The sequence below is a fragment of the Erythranthe guttata genome, chromosome 11, assembly GCF_056151865.1.
Source record: "Erythranthe guttata isolate IM_541 chromosome 11, IM_541, whole genome shotgun sequence".
Classification (NCBI taxonomy): Eukaryota; Viridiplantae; Streptophyta; class Magnoliopsida; order Lamiales; family Phrymaceae; genus Erythranthe; species Erythranthe guttata.
Genome location: NC_142543.1, coordinates 13,780,557 through 13,804,533, shown reverse-complemented (window position 1 = coordinate 13,804,533; position 23,977 = coordinate 13,780,557). Strand labels below are relative to the sequence as shown.

General features: G+C 35.3%; 2 protein-coding genes across 2 annotated transcripts; one reads left to right on the top strand and one right to left on the bottom strand.

The window, feature by feature from the left end:
• The first annotated feature begins 2,421 nt into the window (after nt 1-2,421).
• Nucleotides 2,422-4,549, top strand: LOC105971103 (PKS-NRPS hybrid synthetase cheA-like). The gene is made up of 4 exons (XM_012995950.1): nt 2,422-2,448; nt 2,829-3,568; nt 3,657-4,163; nt 4,273-4,549. Exons 1-4 carry the CDS (start codon nt 2,422-2,424, stop codon nt 4,547-4,549), a joined length of 1,551 nt encoding a protein of 516 aa, XP_012851404.1.
• A 3,598-nt stretch (nt 4,550-8,147) lies between these two features.
• LOC148767038 (uncharacterized) lies at nt 8,148-10,474 on the bottom strand. The gene is made up of 3 exons (XM_088825361.1): nt 10,182-10,474; nt 8,841-10,065; nt 8,148-8,542 (listed from the first exon to the last, which is right to left on the bottom strand). Exons 1-2 carry the CDS (start codon nt 10,390-10,392, stop codon nt 9,920-9,922), a joined length of 357 nt encoding a protein of 118 aa, XP_088681487.1. The 5' UTR covers nt 10,393-10,474; the 3' UTR covers nt 8,148-8,542; nt 8,841-9,919.
• Between the last annotated feature and the right edge of the window lie 13,503 nt (nt 10,475-23,977).

Sequence of the window (23,977 nt, the reverse complement as noted above, 5' to 3'; positions counted from 1 at the left end):
CATCGCCTTCCGCCTCCAGCTGCTGCCCCCCACTGCCACCCGCTGTTGCTCCCCCACCATCTTGCACCGCACCTTTTCACCGTACTCAGCCCTACCTTTTTCTCCTCATTTATATATATATATATATATATATATATATATATATATATATATATATATATATATATATATATATATATATATATACACACACATTTTTATATATCTATTTGTTCTGTTCTTGGAATTCAATTGTTTTGTTTTAGGCTTTAATTAATGTGGTTTATATCTATGTGTTTAGAGATTGTTGATTTAAATAGTAGAAATTTGCTATTTTTTTATGAAACCAACTGAATTCGAAAATTTTAATTTGGGTCAGATCTAATGGTGAATTTCAGATCTGGAATTGGTGGTGTTCGATTTGTATATATTTACTGTATTTATTTAAAAAAATCAGATCTACTATTTTTTGAAGATCTGTGCACAATTAATATTATATATTTTTCTTTGGATTAATTTGATTTTTTTATTATAAATCATATGTAATTTATTTTTTGTATTTATTTGAAGATGATTCGAAATGCCTAAAGTGTGAGAGCTTTGTTTGTCTGTAATGAAAATTTAACCAGTAGTGGTTACTTACATGGGTGATTTGAGTCAGATGAATATACAGTTATATTTAGTCATATATAGTGAGACACATGTAGTCATATGTAGTCATAACTACATGTAACTATACATGACTATATATAGGACTTGTAGTATAATATAGGCATTTGTAGTCGATTTTAGTTCAGTAAATTTATCAACAAAAAAAATCATGTTTTTTTGTAGTTTTCATGTAATTTGATTTTTTTATTATAAATTATATATATGTAATTTTTTTTTTGTAATTATTTGAAAATGATTTGAAATACCTAATGTGTGAGAGCTTTGTTTGTCGGTAATAGGAATTTAACCAGTAGTGGTTACTTACATGGGTGATTTGAGTCAGGTGAATATACAGTTATATTTAGTCATATACAGTCACATATAGTCAGTCACATGTAGTCATGTATAGTGATGACTACATGTAACTATACATGACTATATATAGGACTAGTAGTATACTATAGTCATTTGTAGTCGATTTTAGTTCAGTAAATTTATCAACAAAAAAAATCATGTTTTTTGTATTTTTCATGTAACCTAACTCACATGTTCCATTTTGCTATTTAACTCGTATTTCTTTGTCGCAGGTTTTGCTTTTATTATAATTTTATGACATGCAGAGAATAAAATTCGATGAAGTGCCTTTGTGAAGTTGGATTCATGCTACAGTACTCCAGACTTATGCCACTTATATAACTATAGATAATTGTATATAACTATAGTCACGTGTAGTAACATATATTTATATGTATGTTATGTGTTTTTTAATGTATAGTAATGTGTGTTCATGTTTTAAAGATTATATGCAGGTGATTGTGTTTTTTTCATTTTTTTTTACGTTAGTTGATTTATAATATCAAGATTAAATTGTGAATTTTGTTGTTGGTGTAGATTAATTTTGGGGTAACAAGACAGTACATAATTACATATAACTATACATGATTGTGGTATACTGTAGTCATATATAGTCAATTCAGTACGGTAAATTATCCAAAAAAATTAAAAAAATTAAAAAATTAAAAATTAAAAATTAAAAATTAAAAAATTAAAAAAAAGTACAAGAATTAAAAAAATTAAAAATTAAAAAAATTAAAAAAATTACAAAAATTAAAAAAATTAAATAATTAAAAAAATTGAAAAAATTAAAAAAATTAAAAAACTTAAAAAAATTAAAAATAAAAAAAATTAAAAAAAATAAAAAAAATACAAAATACGATATATATAAAAAATAATAATAAAATAAGAATTTATATTTTTATTAAAATAATCTATAAAAATGATAAATGCAGGCCTAAAATGCTAAATGCAGTTCAACATTATGCCGAATGTAGGGGCAAAAGTGTTGAATGCAGTTGGGTGGAAATTGAATATAAGGGCCCAATGGTACTTTTACCTCTCCAGGGGGTTATATCAAAGAAATAATTTTAGGGGTGCACCTAGCCCTATATAAGTTCCATATGAGGGGTGTATATCAAATGAGCCCATATATATATATATATATATATATATATATATATATATATATATATATATATATATATATATATATATATATATATATATATATATATATATATATATATATTAAAAAGCAATGATAGAATAAGGAATACATTGTAACTAGGGGCTTACTAGTCATAGTGCGGTTTTTTCCAACTACAGTGCGAAATAATTCATTTGTCAAAAAATACTTTAACTTTTTACAAAATTCTCACAACCTCCAAATATTTTGACTTTTGTAGATCGTGATTTGTTTTCGTAGAAATCAGTTAAAACCCAACGATTATCAAGATGGCCAACATCGATCCCGTAAATGAGGTAAAAAAATTACGTTTTAGTGTGATTTTTTTCGATTTTCAGTCGTTTCGTGTAGAATATCAGGAAATTATTGAAGTCGTTTCGTAGTGGTTTGCACGAAATTAACACCTTATTCATGTTTTTCAGTCATTTCGTGTACAATACTACGAAATTGTACCTCTTATTTCGTGTAAAGTCACACGAAACAGCAGTAAACTATTTTGTTACTCATTTCGTGCAGTACTACACAAAATGTATGCATTAATTTCGTGTACTTTTACACGAAATACCTAGTATTTTTTTTATTTTTTTTTGTGTGCAAGTATCTAACCTCGGTTTGTATTTTGATCCCTCGGTTTTGGGTGCAAGTATTCATTTTGTTTTGTATTTTTTTTACGCAGCCATATGACGACAATTTGTATTTTGATCCATCGGTTTTGGATCAAAATGAATATGAAGATTTCTCTCACTTCTTCCAAGTTGATATTGTGTTCGGTAGTAGGGAAGAATTAATCAACTGGGCGAAAGCAACTGCAGTTAGTCATTGTCACAGTTTGATTTGTCAGTCTAAAAGGGAGAATGCCCAGTACCTGACGTGTGACAAATACGGACATGGCCGACAAACGAATATTGATGTGGAAGATCCTAGAAATACAGGAACAAAAAAATGTGGTTGTCCGTTCAAATTGATTGGCAAAAAGTCAAGGTTTGATGAATTATGGCGGTTGACTGTCAGCGATGGCAGGCATAGTCATCGTCCGGCTTTGTTTCCTCACGGACAAGGTACGACTAGTCGTATAACTCCACAACATAAAGCAAGAATTAAAGAATTGCGAAATTCTCACGTGAAGCCAATGCTAATCATGGATAGATTGAGGAAAGATGATCCGATGATACAAACCTCTATGAAGCATGTTTACAATCAGTTGGTCAAGATTAAATCTGAGGAAGTGGAGGGCATGACTGTTATTCAGTTTATGATGCATAACTTTCAACAAGGCGAGTATCGATATTGGCATCGCGTCGATAGTGAAACGAGCAACACGATTACATATATTATGTTTGCATGTCCCGAATCTATTAAGTTATTACGGCTATTCCCGTATGTTATATTGATGGACTGCACATACAAAACCAATAAGTAAGTAAAAATTACGATTGTTTAAATTATGATTATTGTGTTTTAATGTCTTGTATTGTTTAAAAATGTAAAAACAACATTGTTGTAGGTATGGAATGCCTCTTTTGGAAATAATTGGGATAACTCCAGTTGGGAGGAATTTTACAATTGCTGTTGCATTTATGTCGCATGAAGATGCACACACCTACGAGTGGACTTTGAATTGTTTGAAAGAGTTGCTAGATGGTGTCGATCCTGATGCGATCTTGACAGACAGAGAGTTGGGTCTTTTGAAAGCACTGCCAAATGTCTTCTCATTTTCGTATCATATGTTGTGTATATTTCATATAAACAGAAATGTTGAGGCAAATGCGACGAAATTTATGGGAGGCAACAAAGACCAAGGTCTAATATTCCGACGTGTGCTGTGGGCTAAGCTGGTGAAATCAGAAACCGAAGAAGAGTATCATTACAATTACAATGAAATTGTTGGACGGTATGCAGGGTATCCTAGGCTGATACAGTATTTGAATGATACGTGGTTGATATACAAGCAGAAGTTTGTTCGAGCCTATACTCGCAATGTGTATCATTTTGGCAACACGAGCACCAACAGGTATTACATGTTTTAGTTATTTAAATGATAAAGTATATTATATAAAAATAATATTTATTTTGTAATTTGATTGTCGTTGTATGCTTTGATTGTTGTTGTAATTGGATAGGGTGGAGAGTGCTCATTCTTCAGTGAAGGGTTGGTTAATTGCTTCGACCGGAGGTCTGGATAACGTGCAAGGCAAACTTCGGGACCAAGTTTATATCCAAATTAGTCAGCTGAAGTGCGATTTTTCATTATCATCCAAGATAAGGAAGCATACTGCAGCATGGCCGTGTTTTCAGGGTTTGATTTGTTATGTTACGCATCTGGCATTAGAGAAATTGGATGAAGAGATGGAGTCCCCGGCGATGCAAGATCTGAGTATTTGCACACACTATCTTTGAAATACTCATGGGCTCCCATGCGCGTGCAAAATTGTGCAGAAAATGGAAGATAATGACACGTTCGTCATTTCAGACTTGCATCCATTATGGAGTACCATGGCAGTTGAGCCTTCGGAGCTACCTGAGTATCAAGTAAACCGCAAGAAGATTGTGGATAGACAGATTGATCACCTGAATTGCAATTTGAAGAAGATGAATTACACGAGTAAGATAAATTTCTTGGCCTCATTGTGTGGCATCGTTTATCCGTCTACGTCGCATCTGTCCGAGCCATCATTTGTTAAGACCAAAGGACGACCAAAGAATAACTCGACAAAGAGATACCCTTCTGGATGGCAGTATCATATTGATGAGGAGACAATTAAGTCGTCTTGTGGTTCCAAGGGTCGCCAAACCTCATGTGGTGCAAAGATTCCTCAAGCAAAGGTTGAGAGAAGCACTGATGGAACGCCTCAATCGAAGATGAAAGGTCGTGGTTCTCGTATTCCCACACAAGAATTTGCTGCCCCTACAATACCTGCACATGAAGGAATCGACTTTTATTCTTTCGTGCCCAGATTTATGGTCCGTCTTATTCAGGATTATGTTAACGTGATGGCGGATGGCAACTGTGGGTACCGGTGCGTTGCTCAAGCCCTGTACGGGGATCAAGAAAGATGGCCGCAAGTGAGAGGGGAGTTGCTTATTGAGTTATACGAGCATGCTAATGTGTACACGGCGATGTTTGGCAGTACCGAATACGTTGAGGTCATACGCAAGTGTGACTGGACCTCAGGGCTTTGTCCACAAGCTTATTGGATGGACATGAATGAAATGGGATTGGCCATTGCTACCAGATACAGTGCATTAGTGGTACTTTTGACTCAAGTAGGGAGTATGACTTACCTTCCTATGTTTGGCAGTGGTCACTTATCATGTATGATTGTTGTGACATTGCACAACAATCATTTCATGTTTGTTATTTGGTCGCGAATAGTCATCTACCACCAATCCATCCGGCATGGGTACACCATAGAGCTAAAAACTTGAGGCACTTACTCAAAATGTACAAACCCCGACTACTCTTGTACGAACAATTAAAGTCTAGTCGGTAGTTCAATTTGTAGTTGTATTTGAATTCTAGTTCAATTTGGATTTGTATTTGAATTTTAGATCAATTTGTAGTTGTATCTGAAATCTAGTTGAATTTGTATTTGTATTTAAAATTTAGATCAATTTGTAGTTCGATTTTAACTCTAGTTCAATTTGTAGTTGTCTTTGAATTCTAGTTCAATTTGTATTTGTATTTGAATTTTTAGGTCAATTTTGTATTTGAAATTTAGATCAATTTGTAGTTGTATTTGAATTCTAGTTCAATTTGTATTTGTATTTGAATGTTTAGGTCAATTTGTGTATCTGAAATAAATTGGTTAATTAGAAAATAAATCAATTAGTGATTCCGTACTGAATTTCACGAAACATTACATTATATTTCGTGGAAAAATCTACGAAATATGATCTTCCATTTCGTGGCCAACACCACGAAATATGATGTCAAATTTCGTGTATTATTACACGAAATACACGATTTTTTTCAATCTAACAGTTTCGTCCTTCGTGTTCTATAACAATAAACACTTATATTTCGTGTAAAAATACACGAAATTATTGAGTGGATTTCGTGTAATAATACACGAAATAGCGGGGGAATTTGGTTTTTTTTTTTAGGAAAGTTACAAATGAAATAAATCGCACTGCAAGGCGGTAAAAATTGCACTATGAATAGCATTTCAGTTGTAACTAAAAGACAATATGAGACCAAAACGAAAGAAAATCCACGGCTTTCCTTTAAAATGAAACTATTAGCCTTCAAAACAATGGAAATAAACATATAAATATGATCCAAATTTATTGAAATAAAAACATGAAATAAAAACATAAAAAAATAACATAAAATTAGAATTTTTATCAAAAATGAAAAATGCAAAATTGGTGGAAGTATAATCTTTAGTCTTTATATACTATTGGATTAAAAAAAAAATCAAATCATTACCTAAAAACATGATATTTCGAATTAATTTTGTGAAATTCTACGAATATAATATATTTCAAGGAATTAATACAAAAAAAAGTTACATAGAAATACAAAAATATAAACATAATATAAAAAAAATTCAAAAATATATACATAACATAAAGAATTGAATATTCATACATTAAAAATTGAGTTTTGAATTTTCTAAAATATATAGGCGGAAAATATATTTCCAAAATTTTAAAATATTAAAAAGATAATATATTTCGAATTTATAGGATATTAAATGCATGAAATGTTTTTTGATATTTTAATATTTAAAAAAATGTTTTTTTCTGAAAATTATTTGAATATTCGTAAAAAAATTGAGTTTCATGATTTTTTTCAATAAATATATTTTGAAATACTGAAAATATAAATAAGATTTTTTTTTTCGAATTTATAAAATATTAACTTTGGAAATAATATATATATATATATATATATATATATATATATATATATATATATATATGTGGTAATTGTTTAAATGCGTGTATAAATGTTAAATAGAAAATAACTTAAATACATACCAAAATAAAATTGACAACTCATCAATTGAAGAATCCACCTCATCAATTGAAATCCAACTAAGAGGGTGTTTGGCTAAGCTTATTTTAAATAGCTGATAAGCTCTTATGTCTGATAAGATGTTTTAAGAGCTGATAAGCTGTTACATCTTATTTTTAGGATTAATTTTTAGAGTGTTTGGATAATAGGCTTATTTCCTATTTTTACTCATTAAAAGATCTTAAATAAAAAGGTGGGGTCGAGGTACTTATTTAAAAATATCTTATTTGCTCTCCAACAGCTTATTTTAAAAAAAAATTAAGATATTTTTCTAAAAATTTACCAAACACTTTGGAAGAGCTTATAAGCTCTAAAACATCTTATAAGCTCATTTTAACATCTTATAAGCTTAGCCAAAATAAAATTGACAACTCATCAATTGAACTCCAACTAAGTAATTTTTATAAATGATATCATCATTTGCCACGTGTCAATCATTGACGGCATAAATCATCTTTTTATATATTGTGGTCATTAGCAATAAACCCCTCATATAGATAATAAATGGTGATATGTCCACCCCTTAAATCTTTCTTTGTGATAAACCCCTAGAATTTGTATTTCCAATTCTACCCTTATGTCAATTAGCATAATTAGTCTCAATTATTCATTTTTTCTCTATTTCCATAACAATAATCTAATTCCTAAAAATCTGCTTCCAAATTCCTACAAATTTGCTACCAAATCAAAAAAAAAACTGATTTTTTTTATTTTTTATTATTTTCGGATTTTTTAGCCATTTTTTTATTTATTTATTTTTTAATATTTTTTCTAATAAAAAATATTTTTATTTATTTATTTAATTTTTTAAACAAAAAATTGAAATTTTTTTTTCGCGGATTTATAACTCCGAATATGACTATAGTTGAATATGGCTATTATGTGACTACGCTGTTTATAACAGTGTAATTAACATATTGTAGAAGCATTATTATTAAGATAACAGTAAGAATATGACTATTATGCGAATGTGATTGTGCTTTGTAAAACATTATAATTAACAGACAGTAGAAGCATGATTCTTAACAAAAACAGCGAGAATATGACTATTATGTGACTACAGTTTGTATAACAGTGACTGAACATGAAAGTGAGAATATGACTATTATGTGACTAGGTTCTGCGTAATGTGACTACAAGTAATCACCACTTGAAAAAACTTGCAATATTAATAGCAAAATACATTGCAAAAAGAAAAAAAAAATGACTAAAAAAAGCAAAAAATAACTAATGGGATCTTTCAACAATGGCCATCTAACATGTTTTTTTTTTTGCGGTATTCAACTCGGTTGCACCGACTGCACTTAATCTTCCGTTTGATCTTGTGTGTTAAATATGACTACATTGTTGAATGTTGAACATATGCAGCACTACAAAAAAAAATGACAAATATAACTAAGTTGTTAAACATGACTACTCTGTCAAATATGACTACTCTGTAAAATACACTGCGCTACAACCGACTAATCTCGTAATTCAATGGGTTTTCCAGATCTAAACATTCAGAATATGCAAAATAACACAAAATTAAAATTGATAAAATCCATAATAATTGAAAATCAATGTATGCATTCATAGCAAACAAATAATAGAACTGAAATTCAGATCCATAACATATTCTATTGCTAGTTAGACAATTAATTCGAGAAAAATAAAAAAAAAATGTACCAATTAATATAGTATATATTGGTATTCAGCGTCGAGAGAAGGGAAATCTCCATGTAGAAATCCGACGGAGACGGCGACAAGGTGGGGGAGGCGCCGCCGCCAATTGTATCAGGCGTTGATGTTGTGGTGTTCGACGAGGGGGGAGACGATCTCCAACATCGGCGGAGGAGGGCCTCCTGCAACGGGTTTCGGCCGGCGGCGTTTGAAGGATATTGTTGACTCCGGCGGCGGCGGTTTACAGATCTGAAGAATAAGGAAAAAGAAAAAAGAAAAAAAGAAAAAAAAAAAAAAGAACTGTGAACAGAGAGAAAGATTGAGAGAATGAAAGAGAGAGAGAGCGAGAACAGAGAGAAAAAGCGAGAGAATGAAAGAGAGAGAAATAAAATTGTATTAGGTTAAAAACCTAACACATAGGGGAATTTTAGTCTTATCATGAGTGGTAAGGGGGGTCTCACTAATTTAGATTGGGATATGGGTTATGGGAAAAGTCTTTAAAGTCAATTGGGTTTAGTTCAAAATATTTTCCAAATAAGGGGTGTATTGCATATTTACCGAAATATTATATATAGATTACTTATTAAAAAAAGGAAAAAAGAAAAAAGAAAAAAAAAAGAAGTTAGAGGGCAATTTTGTCATTTCCTACAACAAAAGGAAGAAAAGTCGCAGAAATCGCGCGTGAGACACACGATTTGCGACGAGGGGGTTTTCGCCTTTGACTAATAAATACAGGGGGTTATTTGCTAATTTTTTTATGACAAGAGGAAAATGACGCGCGATTTGCGACGAGGGGGTTTTCGCCTTTGACTAATAAATACAGGGGGTTATTTGCTAATTTTTTATGACAAGGGAAAAATGCACAGTTGAAATTTTCACAGGGATAATAAATGCAATAAGCTCATAAAAATTATCTTGGGTCCAACACTATCTATAAGTTGCCTCTTGACACAGAGACATGTTGAGTTAAAAGTTAAAACCAAGTATAAATAATCTATAAATCAACTTAAAAAGGGGAGAATAAAAGACTTAAAAATAGTATTTTTTTTTTCATGGACACAAGTAAAAGGATATATGGTTTAATTTCAGATATAAAAGGAAGTTTTGAAGTGGTGAATTTTATTGAGACATTGTTGAGCCCTCTCCAAGACATCTTCTGTATTGCACCTCCTCCTCTTTATGATGCTTTCATCTCTATCAACTTTCTTTCTTTTCTTTCTGCTCGATGACTCTGTTTATATAAATTATGCTAAAACAAATTAGAATAAAACAAATAAAACAATATATATATATATATATATATATATATTAATTGGGTGAATATTATTATTAAAGCAGTATACAAACCTTGGGTGTCAGGTGTAAATAAAGAGATTGAAGAAGTGCAGGGGGCTTTGATGAACACAAAGTTGTGATATTGAGATTCTAAATCTGAAATAAAAGATTTGAGCTCCGTTTTTAGAGAATGAAACTTGTTTGGGTGCTGGAATTCCAATTTCTCCAATTCTTCCTTTGCTTCTTCTATCAAACTCATATTCCTCGATGCCACTTGCGCCATTTCTGAATCCCCTCTCCCTCTCTCTCTCTCTCTCTCTCTCTCTCTCTCTCTCTCTCTCTGAACACGAAGAGAGAGAGGGTTTATATATATATTTATAAAACTGTGATATAAGTAATATATATCATTAATATCAATAAAAGACAAAAGGACAGTTGAAAAGTTCTTAAGGGCATCTGTAGTGGATCCCCAATAAAACACTCCCCAAATAGTGGGGTCCACGTGCCACCTACACAATTTACTATCTCCCTAAAAGTAGGACCCACATTTAACACTCCCTAAAAAAAAGGTTCTCTAGTGGTACATTTAAAACTCCCTAAAAATTTGTCCAAATATCTTAAATAATAATAAAATATTAAGGGAGTAAATATAATAATGTAATTAAATTTAATTCTTTGTATTTAATTAAATTAATTTCGTATTAGATTACATTAATTAAATATTAGTCACCATTTTTATTACGTTGTAATATGTATTATTTTATTTTGTTTGTATCCATATTTATATTGATAAAATAATACAAAACATTCAACAAACATAAATGAAATAAAATTAACAAAAATACATAATAGATTGCAGTAAATTGAACAAGCTTGTTAGAACATTCCTCCAACTCTAGACATAAATAGATTAAAGAAAAAGACATTATAAAATTAGTTTTTATTTTTTCTAATACGGCTTAAGATCTCTATTTGTTGTTCAATAATCCAAGCTTTACCTTCCTCTGTAGGTGCCGATTGAGGATCCATCAACATTATTTCTTGCTCGCGTTGTTTTTGTTGATGTTCTTGTTTAGCTGCAATTTCCATTCTCTTTGTTTCTATTTTAGCTTGTAATTTCTGTTGTTCGATTGCATTTCTCCTAATGCCCTCCTCTTCAAAGCGACTTGATTGTTCTTTTCTCATATTAGAAAACTCCTCTACAAATAAATCGATGGAATCGAGATTTTTCTTTCTTCTAGCATTTTTTGCAGTTTTGCGACCATGATGACGTGGTAGTCCATGTGCGCCATCATTAGATACCCCGTCATCAATTTCATGGCCGGTTGAAGTTGGAGTCGTAGCTGGGGCTGATTGATCAGATGATGGAGGTTGTGTATTTGATGAATCTTCAATTTCATCATCATCCAAATCAATTTCAACCCTTTTTTTTTGGGAAGTTTTTTTCTGTTTTCCCTTCTGCTCAATGGTATAATTATACCATTTGGAAGTGTCTTTCAAAATCATCCAACAAGAGTCATATTTGAATTGATGCTCTTCTTTGTCATTGTATAGTTGTTTTGATGCAATCATCTATAACAAAAATCATAATATATTAATGGTTGAACGAAAATTATATATAAATACATATATGAATTTTATTTACTTACATTATCTTCTGCATTGTTTCCACTACGTTGAGCTCTCTCAATCGTACGAACATACCCAGAAAATTTGCTTACACAATGTTGAATGATTTTCCATCGGTGCGCTAGCCCTGACGCATTTCTACCTGGATCATATTCTAAAATAGATATAAATTCAACTCTAATTCTCTCCCACAACCTACCTCTTTGTTGGTCAGTACTAACTATTGCATCTTCTGAAACACGTAACCAGGCCTTGCACAATGCTTCATCTTCTTCCATATTCCAGTTTTTATTTCGCCCCAGAGCCTTGGTCTTTTTACCTGATTTGCTTGTACTTTGTGATTGCTCTTGATTTGGTATTTGAGATGGCCCCGCATAGACGAAAGGATTATAGGAAAATTGTGAAAATGGTTGTGATTGTGTATTGAAATTGTAAGGATTGTATGAAAATTGTTGAGGAAATGTTTGAGACTCGTTTTGTGGTGGTGGTTGAGAGCTATACTCAGGATTGATTCCATAATTGAAGGGAAAACGTGGATTCATAGTAAATTGAAAGACTTTATTGTTATAAGTAAACAGGAGGAATGAATGATAACATCATGTACAACTAGTATTTATAAAATTTTGTAGATAGATTTTAACATGCCAGTAGATATTGTAGATAGATATTTTGTGGACATGTTTTGTTGATAGATTTTTAGTGGATAAATATATGGATAGATTTTAAGTGGATAGATTTTGTGGATAGATTTCTCGATTTTCTCAATTTTAGTGTTGTAGATATGTCAGAAGACCTCAATTATTTTTTCTCAACTTTACAGACTGTCTATAACTGCATTATTTTCTCGATTATCTCAATTTCAGAGATTTTGTCAATTATTTTTTACTTTTTTTTCCAACTCTAATTATCTCATTGGTTTCTGAACCTCAATTATTTTCTCGAGTATCTCAACTTTAATTATTTTATCTTTTTAAATTCAATTATCTTATTGGTTTCTCAACTTCAATTATTATAATGATTTTCTTAACTTCAATTATTTTGATTTTCCAGCTTCTATAAATATTTTCTTCCGATAGAATTGTATATCTACAATAAATTTTATCCCATGATATGGCTTCTTCATCTGGATGGTTTCATTCAAATGAATTTTCTCACATTAAATCATCTAGTTTTTCATCTTCATCCTCATCTTCAGAAGAGGAAGAACTTCTTTCTCTTCGTATGGAGAAACAATCTCAAGAAATGATTAATTTTATCCCTGGGTTAATTTTAGCATCTGAGGAACAACCGCATCAGCGACAATATATATATCGTGATCGTGAAGAGAGTCATAACTTATTATGGAAAGATTATTTTGCTGAAAATTGTACTTTTCTATCATCTTATTTTCGCAGGCGTTTTAGGATGCGCAGGGAGTTGTTTCTTCATATTCAGAACGATATTGAAAAGCATAACAGATACTTCATCCGAAAGAGAGATGGACGTGGTCGTCTTGGCTTCTCATCTATTCAAAAGATAACTGCTGCACTTCGGATTCTTGCTTATGGAGCATCCGCTGATTACTGTGATGAATATTTGAAGATAGGGGAGGCCACTGCTAATGAAACTTTAAGAGAGTTTTGTTCATCGATAATCCAACTTTATGAAGAACAGTACTTGCGGTCACCAAATGCACATGATATCCATCGTCTCCTACAAGAAGGTGAATCCCGAGGTTTTCCAGGTATGCTTGGATCTTTAGATTGTATGCACTGGCAATGGAAAAATTGTCCAACTGCTTGGCACGGCACACACAGGGGTCACCACCACAAACCAACTTTAATTTTAGAAGCAGTTGCATCGCATGATACATGGATCTGGCATTCTTTTTTTGGCATGTCGGGTGGAAATAATGATATTAATGTCTTGGATCATTCTCCACTGTTTGATAATATCATACATGGTAGAATGCCTCCAGTTAATTATACGGTGAACAGTCGTTCATATACGATGGGTTATTACTTAACTGATGGTATTTACCCCAAATATGCAACTCTTATTCAAACCATTGCTCATCCCACCACTGCGAAAGAAAAATTATTTGCGGCAAAACAAGAATCAGTTAGAAAAGACGTGGAGCGTGCATTTGGTGCTCTACAAATTAAATGGGGTATAACGCAAGGACCCGTTCGATATTGGTCAAAAGAGGATATATGTAATATAATGAAAACATGCATTATACTCCATAATATGATTATAGAAGATGAACGTGGAACTGACCTCGAACCATGGGCACCACTTCCAGAAGAGAATTTCCGCCCCCTTCAATATGAACGAGATCCATCGATTTTGGCAGCCTATATCTCAGCACGTCTTAGTCGGATCCGCAATCGACGAACCAATGAAGATTTGAGATCTGATTTAATGAACCATTTGTGGAATATCTACGGAGAAGAAGATGTCTGAATATTTATTGTTTATGTGTATTTCTAATTATAGTTGTGATTTAATGTTCTTTTATTTTCACATTGTTCGTATTATATTTTATAATGTGATCGAATTTAATAAAATTAAATTTCATGAAAATTTATTTTGGAATTTCTTATAATAAAAGTTATGAATATGAGAGACATGTGTGGAACAATCAAATAAATTAAAATTAACGAATTTACAAAATTTAAATTTAATTATAAAATAAATATTTCTTGTATTACTATAATGAAATTGAATTATTAAAATTAAAATATAAGTTTTTTTTTTTACCATATTAATGAATTTAAATATAATATTTATTTTACTATTAATATTAAAATCAATGAAATTTAAATATGTAATTTCTAAAAATTATAAAATAATTAAAGAATTATTAGAATTAATTATTACTTATCATAATGGAAAAAAAGAAAAAGAAAAAATAAATAATTAAAGCAGATTTGGTTGGCACACATTCCAAAAATACATTAAAATAATCAAAAGGGCTCCACATACACTCCCCAACCATGGATTAACTGTGGGCACTTTAATTGGGAGTCCCTTGCCACATGGCACATTTAGGGAGGCTGGAGAAAAGCACTAGAGGAGTTAAAATCAACAATTACTCCCAATATTCTAAAATTCTGACAAAAATATTAAATTGGGAGTGGCACTACAGATGCCCTAACCTTGCACAGTTAAAAAGAAGTTTGACAGTCTTTAATGCATCAATAAATACATACTTCTGCACACTGCACCCATTCTCTCTCACACCTTGAGAGAGAGAGGTGTTTATATATATATATATATATATATATATATATATATATATATATATATATATATATATATATATATATATATATATATATATATATATATATATATATATATATATATATATATATATATATATATATATATATATATATATATATATATATATATATATATATATATATATATATATATATATGTCTGTGTATGTGTGCGCGCGTGTATGTGTGTGATGTTTATGATGCAAAAGGCAATATTGCAATTAGAACCAAATTTTTTTTATAATTAATTAACTATGCAAAGGTAGAGAGGAGAGTTGACAGTCTTAATTAGCTACCTACACCCAAGTTTATGTGACTAATTTCATACTAAAAAGTGGGTCATGTGTAAATATTCAAACACAACGAGGTTAATTGCTATTTACCCTTTATTTTTCTTATGAATGACAGTCTTAAATTTATTGGATGTATTAGTAGATACATACTATATGATACAAATAGCGGCCATTTTTTTTTCTACAATATGTGAGCCAACTTTTTTGAAAATTAGGACATTTTTTATTTTGCATCATTCAAAGTAACGCTTTTTAAAAAGCTGACACGTGTCAAGGTAATAGTGGCCCACTTTGTATTTTTTCAAATAAAATATTGATGTAAAAATTGAAAATATGTGGGGCCCACAAGGTAAAAGAGGAGATGGATGAGTGGGTAAGTTTTGGAGATGAGGACCAAATGGGGGGTTTGGGGTGTATACAATTATTTTTTTGATAAATAAATTTGGGGATGCAAATATAATCATTATTAAGAAAAAAAAAATTATACTCTTGTACTTTTTATTTTGCATTCACTTTATTTTGAATAAGAAACTAAAATTCTGAAGTTATTATAATTTTAATTTTGAAATTATTTTGACAATATCAACATTTTTTTAATTTAAAAACTTGATATATTTTAAATTTCCGAATAAATTTGGGGAATATAACTTTAGAATATCTATAAATTTTGAAAACTTGTATAATTTGTAAAAAAAAAGATATAATATACTTTTTCTAATATTTTTTAATCATACTATAATTTCAGAATTTTGAATATGGGTTTAAAGTTTAAAGAATATATTATTATTATTATTATTATTATAATTATTATTATTATTATTATTATTATTATTATTATTATTATTATTATTATTATTATTATTATTATTATTATTATTATTATTATTATTATTATTATTATTATTATTATTATTATTATTTTCAAAATTATAAAAGTTTTCACAATGTTTTGGAATTTTAGAATAATGGTGAAATTAAGGAATTTCGAATTAGGGTCTAAAATAAAAAATAATGTTTTGTAATTACTTATTAAAAAATTATTAAGTAAAAAAATACAAAACGAATATTTGATTTACTTAATTAAATTTTTTATTAGTTATTCAAACAAATTAAAAAATGCTACAAAAAGCCCCCACATATCACCTTATCCACCCCCCCACCCCATTCGGCCTTTACCCCCAAGCCCACCCATCCATCTCCTCTTTCACCGTGTCGGCCCCACACATTTTTTATTTTTCATCAATTTTTTATTTGAAGAAAATACAAAGTGACACACAATTACCTTGACATGTGGCAGCTTCTTAAAAAACGCCACTTTGAATGACACATTATTGTAGAAATAAAAGAAGATAAAAATATGTCCTAGTTTTCAAAAAAGTTGGCCCACATGTTGTATAAAAAAAAATGGCCCATACAAATAGGGGTGTGAACTAGGGATGGCAGCGGAGCGGGTACCCTAAAAAAATGTAATAACAGAACCATAACCATTTAATATTGCTCAAACCATAACCATACCAGACCCGTTTAAAAAATTAATGGAAATACCAGAACCATTACCACGAATATCTGGGTACCCACGGATACCCATTTACCATTTAAATTGTGGTGATAAAAAATAACATTTAAGTAACTCTCATAAAAAAGGAAAAAAAAAAGAAAAAGAAAAAAATATACAAATATATCCTCCCTAATTTATTTAATACTTTTATTTAAAATTTTGCCAAATTATTTTTATATTCATGTATATATATATATATATATATATATATATATATATATATATATATATATATATATATATATATATATATATATATATATATATGAGTTAAATGCAAAACCACCCCCTGTGTAATTCCTAAAGGCCAAAAAACCCCCTGGGAAAAAATAAGTCACCAAAACCCGCCTAACAAGTGTTCAATGAAGCACACTCGACCCTTTTTTGTTTTTGTCTGTTGACCGCTCGCGAAAAGACAAAAATGTCCTTCAGATAAATATATCCAACCTCTAGAATTTTATGACTCAAATGAAATTTTCAAAATTTTCAATTCAGTCCCTAGCACTTTCAATTTAGCCCTCTTCTCCAATTGAAAAAAAAAAAATCAACGCACACTTCAATTTCAATTTCTCAGCTCATAGCTCAACGGCGGCTGCAACGGCAGCTGTGTTTGAGAGGATCTTGCGATGGGCTTTGCTATTCGTCGGAGAATTCGGCGAAGTGTAGCTCGCCGGACCTCGATTGGCGACGACTTTAGAGAAGATCTGAACTCGCGGCGGCGGCAGCAGCGGCGGCAGCGGCGGCAGCGGCGGCGGCGGCGGCAGCGGCGGCAGCGGCGGCGGCAGCGGCGGCGGCGGCGGCAGCGGCGGCGGCGGCGGCAGCGGCGGCGGCGGCGGCGGCGGCAGCGGCGGCGGCGGCATCGGCGGCGGCGGCAGCGGCGGCGGCAGCAGCGGCGGCGGCGGCAGCAGCGGCGGCGGCGGCAGCAGCGGCGGCGGCGGTCGCTGGGCAACGTCGGAGAAGATGGCGATGTCGGACAACAAAATGGGCGAAGAAGATGAATTAGGGGTTGGTCAGTTTGACGGGAGGAAGAAATTCCAATTTCTTTTTTCTTTTTTTTCTTTTTTTTGTTTTTTTATTGTGTTTTGTTCTTTTTTAATTATTTCATTTATATTTAGTAATTTTTTTCTTTTGTTTTTGTTTAAAATGGTAGAAAAACTAAGAGAGATTTAGAGGGGCACTTGCGTCTTTTCACACAAAAAACGCACCAGCAGTCGCGTTGGTAGCGCGTGCATGACACGAATGAGATAGAGGGGGGTTTATGACTTTGACTACTAATCACAGGGGGGTTTTAGTCACTTAATTTTACCTAGGGGGTTTTTTGGTATTTAGGAAAATCACAGGGGGTGTTTTTGCATTTAACTCATATATATATATATATATATATATATATATATAGATTCAATGGTCGGGTACCGATGACCGTAAAGGTAAAACCAGAACCATACCAAAACCCAGACGGTTTTCTTTTCTTTTACCAAAACCATTACCAAACCCTAATGGTTTCGGTAACGGGTTTTAAACGGAGCGGATACCCACGGATAGCTAGCGGTTCGGGTTTTTTTTTGCCATTCCTAGTGTGAACGAGCCGAGCTCACCTTTTTTGACAGTCTTGAGCACGAGCTTGAGTCTATTTTGTCGAGTTCAAGCTCATGACATCTTGTCGAGCTCGAGCCCAAGCTCATTTTGTTGTTTTTTTTCTTTTTTAATTATTATTAAAAATTATTTAAAAAAAATAACAAAATAAATAATAAATTGTAATTATATATAATTTTTTATATTTTTATTTATTTTTATTTATTTATGTAATATTTTATATTAATATACATTAACAAATAATAATATATAAAAAAATAATATAAAAAAAGTAATATAAAAAATAAAATAATAAATAAGGCTCGCGAGCCGGCTCGTGAACTCACGAACAACTAAAAACTAGCTCGAGTTCGACTCGTCCGAAAGCTCGAGCTCGAAAAACTCGAGTTCCAATTTAAATTTTTTTTGAGCCGGCTCATCGAGCTCACGAGTTGGCCCGGGTTTAGCACGCCTAGATACAAAATGCATAAAGTAGAGTAACATACGGAAAGATGATTTTGTCCATGTTTGTTTTTCAATATCCAAAGCAACTAATTACTTGAGAAGTGACGTTGCAATTTGATACGGGCCATTCTGGAAAGATCCAATACGAATTAGGCCCACGACAATAGGCCCATGACAATTCAGCCCAATGATATAAAAAGACCATTAGGTCGTACGACCTCAACGACGAACTGCGGAACTTCGGCTCGCAGGCCCAGTATCGGCTCGTGGTAAATCGAGCCCAGGGCAATACAGGCCCAAACACGTAACTTGAAGAGGGAGCAAACCCTAAAAAAGGAAACCTTGGAGGCCAAGGTTTCCTCATCTATAAATAGAAGGATCATCAAACACACGCACACACGAAAAATACACCACTTTACTGTTACATTACACACATTTATTCCTCTATTCCGATCACTGACTTGATCGTCGGAGCTCTCCCGCCGGGAACCCCTCCCGGCGTTGCAGGTACCATCATCGGAGTAAGCACGGAAGGTGACTCGAGGAAGACGAAGCCCCACAGACAAAATCAAGTGGCGCCGTCTGTGGGAAAGGCCTAAAAATCAGGAGAAAACAGCTTCCGGGAAAAATCAGATCTACCCCCGGAAGTCCAGATCTGAGCTGAGAACGTGGAGAAAGAATGGACGGAGAAGACGCAGTCGCTCGGAATTTGCAGAAGGATTTGGATGCGGTAGCCCGTGGTGCACCGGTTGACCCATCGTCCGTTCAGAAAGATAGATCGGGGTGTAGCTTCCTTACACCTGAAAAGGAGGGCCGGATCCCCTTCGCTCCAAGCAGCCCCTCTTTCGAGTTCCAGGATGGCGAAGCTGCTTCGAGAAGGCCAGCCACAACCCCCGCTCAGGCTCCTAATGAGCGCACGTATACCCGAGACGAGGTGGAAACCATGATCACCGCGGCTATCAGAAACTACACCCAAAGTTTACCTCACGATAACCGACTCAGGAGGGATCCCAGACATTCCCCGAACGAGGGACGAGCTGATGACGAAGGCGACAGTTATTCGGAAAATCGAAGAGGCGATAGTCATAGAGTCAGGACCGAGGTAGACAGCCTGAGACGCGACATGAATGAATTAAAGGCCCTACGGAACAGGCCAGGGCGGGATCTCGTGGGATCTAGCCCTTTCGCAAAACACCTTGATGATGACCCCATACCCGCTAGCTACCGACCCATTTCGTTCGAATACAATGGCACATCGGATCCCGCCGAACACCTAAGCCGTTTCAACAACACCGCCTCGCTTCATCAGCTCACAGAAGGAGTGAGATGTCGTGCCTTCGCTACCACCCTAGCTGGATCCGCTCAGGCCTGGTTCGGTTTATTGCCTCCCGGGAGCGTGCAATCTTTCGAGCAATTTGCCAAGGCTTTCATGAACCAGTTCGCCAGTTCAAAAAAGTGCAAGAAAACCTCCCTGTCGCTATTCAGCATTCGCCAGAAGGAGAAAGAAAGCCTCAGAAGTTACATCAAACGGTTTACATCGGCCACCCTGGAAGTCCCGACTACCAGTGACGAGGTGCTTATGGCGGCTCTTTCGCAAGGATTAAGAGATGATGAGTTTTTCCGAGCTTTGGCGTTGGAGCCGTCCCCTGATTTCGATAACTTATTAGAGAGAGCGTCTAGGTTCATCAACTTAGAAGAAGCCCGCCAACAAAAAGTGGAGGAATCCCACCAAGTCGCGAACGTACGGGTTAGTGAAGTAAAGAGAGGCAAGGAACCCGTGTTACCTCGCAGGGATGCCAATGCTCCTAGTCGGAGTATTGTCCCAGATGCTAAGGGATCCCGGTTCCAATCTTATCAACCCCTCACGGCTCCTCTGTCCCAGGTGTTGTGCGCGATCGAGAAGAGGGTTGATCTCCGGTGGCCCCGAACAGCTCGCGGAGCCCCCCGTCGAGATCCGGCGTTGGGAACTTTCTGTCGTTTTCATAACGAATATGGACATACGACCGACGACTGCGCACACTTGAAAGACGAGGTGGAACGCCTCATTAGAGACAACAAGATCGGAGATTTTGTGAAGATAGATTCACCCCGCGGACAAAAGCGTGAAGCCCAGTTTGGGAACCCGCCACGAGCACCGCCTCCACCGCCCGCGCCGAAAAGAGGATACATTCAGATGATTTCGGGGGGCCCTACGGGAGGAGATACCCATCGGGCTAGGAGACGTCATCTCGGTAACCTTAAGAACCAACGCGAAATCTGCCAGATTTCTACATCGAAGAGTCGTCAATACCCCACTATATCGTTTGGTCCCGAAGACGAGGGGGATCTGGAGGATTTCCATTGCGACCCTCTTCTCATTACAATTAATGTTGGTGGGTATGAGGTCGCCCGTGCTTTCGTTGATCCGGGAAGTTCAGTGGATGTTATGTCCTATGAGTGCTTCCTACAGATGGAACTGGACCTCCCAGTTTTTCCTGTCACTACTCCGATATTCGGATTCACAGGAGGGTCCCTGACGCCGATTGGCCAAGTTAAAATTCCCGTCACCATAGGGACGCCACCTCGAACCCGCACACAAGCTGTCAATTTTGTCATCGTGGAAGGATCGCCGACTTCGTATAACATCGTAATAGGACGACCGATGCTGCATACCTTTCGGGCGGTCCCTTCAACCATTCACCAGAAGCTTAAGTTCCCAGTCGATGGGATGGTAGGAGAGGTCCGGGGAGATCAAGCCCAGTCAAGATCATGTTATGTTGAGATGGTTAGGGTAGCAGAGAGAGGGCGACGTGACACTCTCACTAAAGAAGATTTGGGAGACGAGAAACGCCCCCGAATTGACCCTGAGGATAAGGTTAATCATGTACAGCCTATGGACGAACTGATGATGGTTGACCTCGTCCCTGGCATGATGAAGCAAACTCGAATAAGCAAGGACTTAGAACCACTTCTCCGAGATGAGCTGATAGCGTTGTTGCGATCTAATGAGGATATCTTCGCATGGCAATCAAGTGATTTAACCGGTATCTCACCTCGCACTGTCGTGCACAGGCTCAATTTGCGACCTGAGTGTAGACCCGTCAAACAAAAACGACGACACTTCGGTACTGAAAAGGATGAAATCATACAAAAAGAGGTTCAACGACTTCTGGACATCGGACATATTAGGGAAATTCAATTCCCCACATGGTTGTCCAACGCAGTTTTGGTACAGAAAGCCAACGGCCAGTGGCGAATGTGCATCGATTTCAGGGACTTAAACAAGGCCTGCCCTAAAGACGATTATCCCTTACCTCGCATAGATCAGCTTGTAGATGCCACTGCCGGGTGCGAGCTACTTAGTATGATGGATGCTTCGCAAGGATACCATCAGATCCCGTTGGACGAGAAGGATCAGCCAGCAGTAAGCTTTGTCACAGCCACGGGTACTTATTGTTACGTGGTGATGCCTTTTGGTTTGAAGAATGCAGGGGCCACGTATCAGCGATTAATGGATAGAATGTTTCGGGCTCAGCTCGGACGCAACATCGAAGTCTACGTGGATGACATGCTAGTTAAAAGCAAGCAGCGCTCCACACATCTCGCGGATCTAGCTGAAACGTTTGCCACTCTTCGTTTGTATGGAATGAAACTCAATCCTGCGAAATGTGCATTTGCGGTACAAGCTGGAAAGTTCTTAGGGTATATTGTTAACCGGGAAGGTATCAAAGTGAACCAGGATAAGGTTGAGGCCGTACTCCAAATGACACCCCCTCGCTCCATCAAGGAGGTCCAATCCTTAGCAGGGAAGGTAGTAGCCTTAGCTCGATTTATATCGCGTATGGCTGACAAGAGTTTACCTTTCTTTAAAATATTAAGAAAAACGGCCCAATTTGAATGGACTACCGAGTGCCAGCTCGCATTCGACGCGCTAAAGCGATCCCTTACTTGTTTACCGATCCTTAGCATTCCAGAAAAAGGGGAAACACTGTTCATATATCTGTCAGTAGGCGATGAATCAATCAGTTCGGTTCTGTTCAAAGAAGTGAATAACCAACAAAAGCCAATCTATTATATTAGCAAAATCCTTACTACGTCGGAAAGTAAATATTCTGAAGTCGAGAAAATAGCGTATGCTCTGGTCCTCACCACACGACGACTCCGGCCTTATTTCCTATCGCATACCATGGTGATCCGCACAAGTCTACCACTTCGGCAAACCTTAGGTCAACCTACTGCGTCAGGACGAATTGTCAAATGGGCCATCGAACTAGGACAATACGAGATTCAGTATCAACCTCGTACCTCGGTTAAAGGGCAAGCCCTGGCAGATTTCATCCGGGAAACTACCAGGATACCAGTCGAAAAGGAGTGGAAAATTTACGTGGATGGGTCGTCAACAACAACCGGAGCAGGGGCAGGAATAATAGTCATTGATCCCACCAGAACGGAGTTTGAGTTCGCCGTCAAACTACCTCGGGTTTCTAACAACGAGGCGGAGTACGAAGCTTTCATCCGAGGAATGGAGATTGCCCAGGAACTCGGAGCACGAGTGGTGCGAATATACTCTGATTCACAACTGGTGATACACCAACTAGAGGGAGATTATGAAGTAAAAAATGATAGAATGAAGGGATATGTGAATAAAGCTCGAGCAGTACAAGAAACTTTCGAAGCCTGTACGGTGCATCAACTTCCGAGGAGCGACAACCAACGAGCTGACTTCCTCGCTAAAATTGGGTCATCAGTTGTTGACTGTGTCGAGCGAAAAATTACCATCCTCATCGCCCCTACCCCGATGCAAGGAGTCATGGTAATCGATGAAGAATCTGACTGGAGAACACCTTTGTTCAGATATTTTAGAGGAGAGCGTTTTGGCACGAAGAGGGAACAGCATCGTTTGGCATATAAAGCAAGGCACTTTTATGTGCGACACGAGGTATTGTATAAAAGGACCTTCACCACGGTGGATGCAAGGTGCCTAGGAAAACAAGAGGCGAAATGTGTCCTGGACGAAGTACACCGAGGAGGTTGTGGGGAGCATGGAGGAGCTCGGGCCCTCATGCAAAAATTACATCGGGCCGGGTATTATTGGCCCGGCAT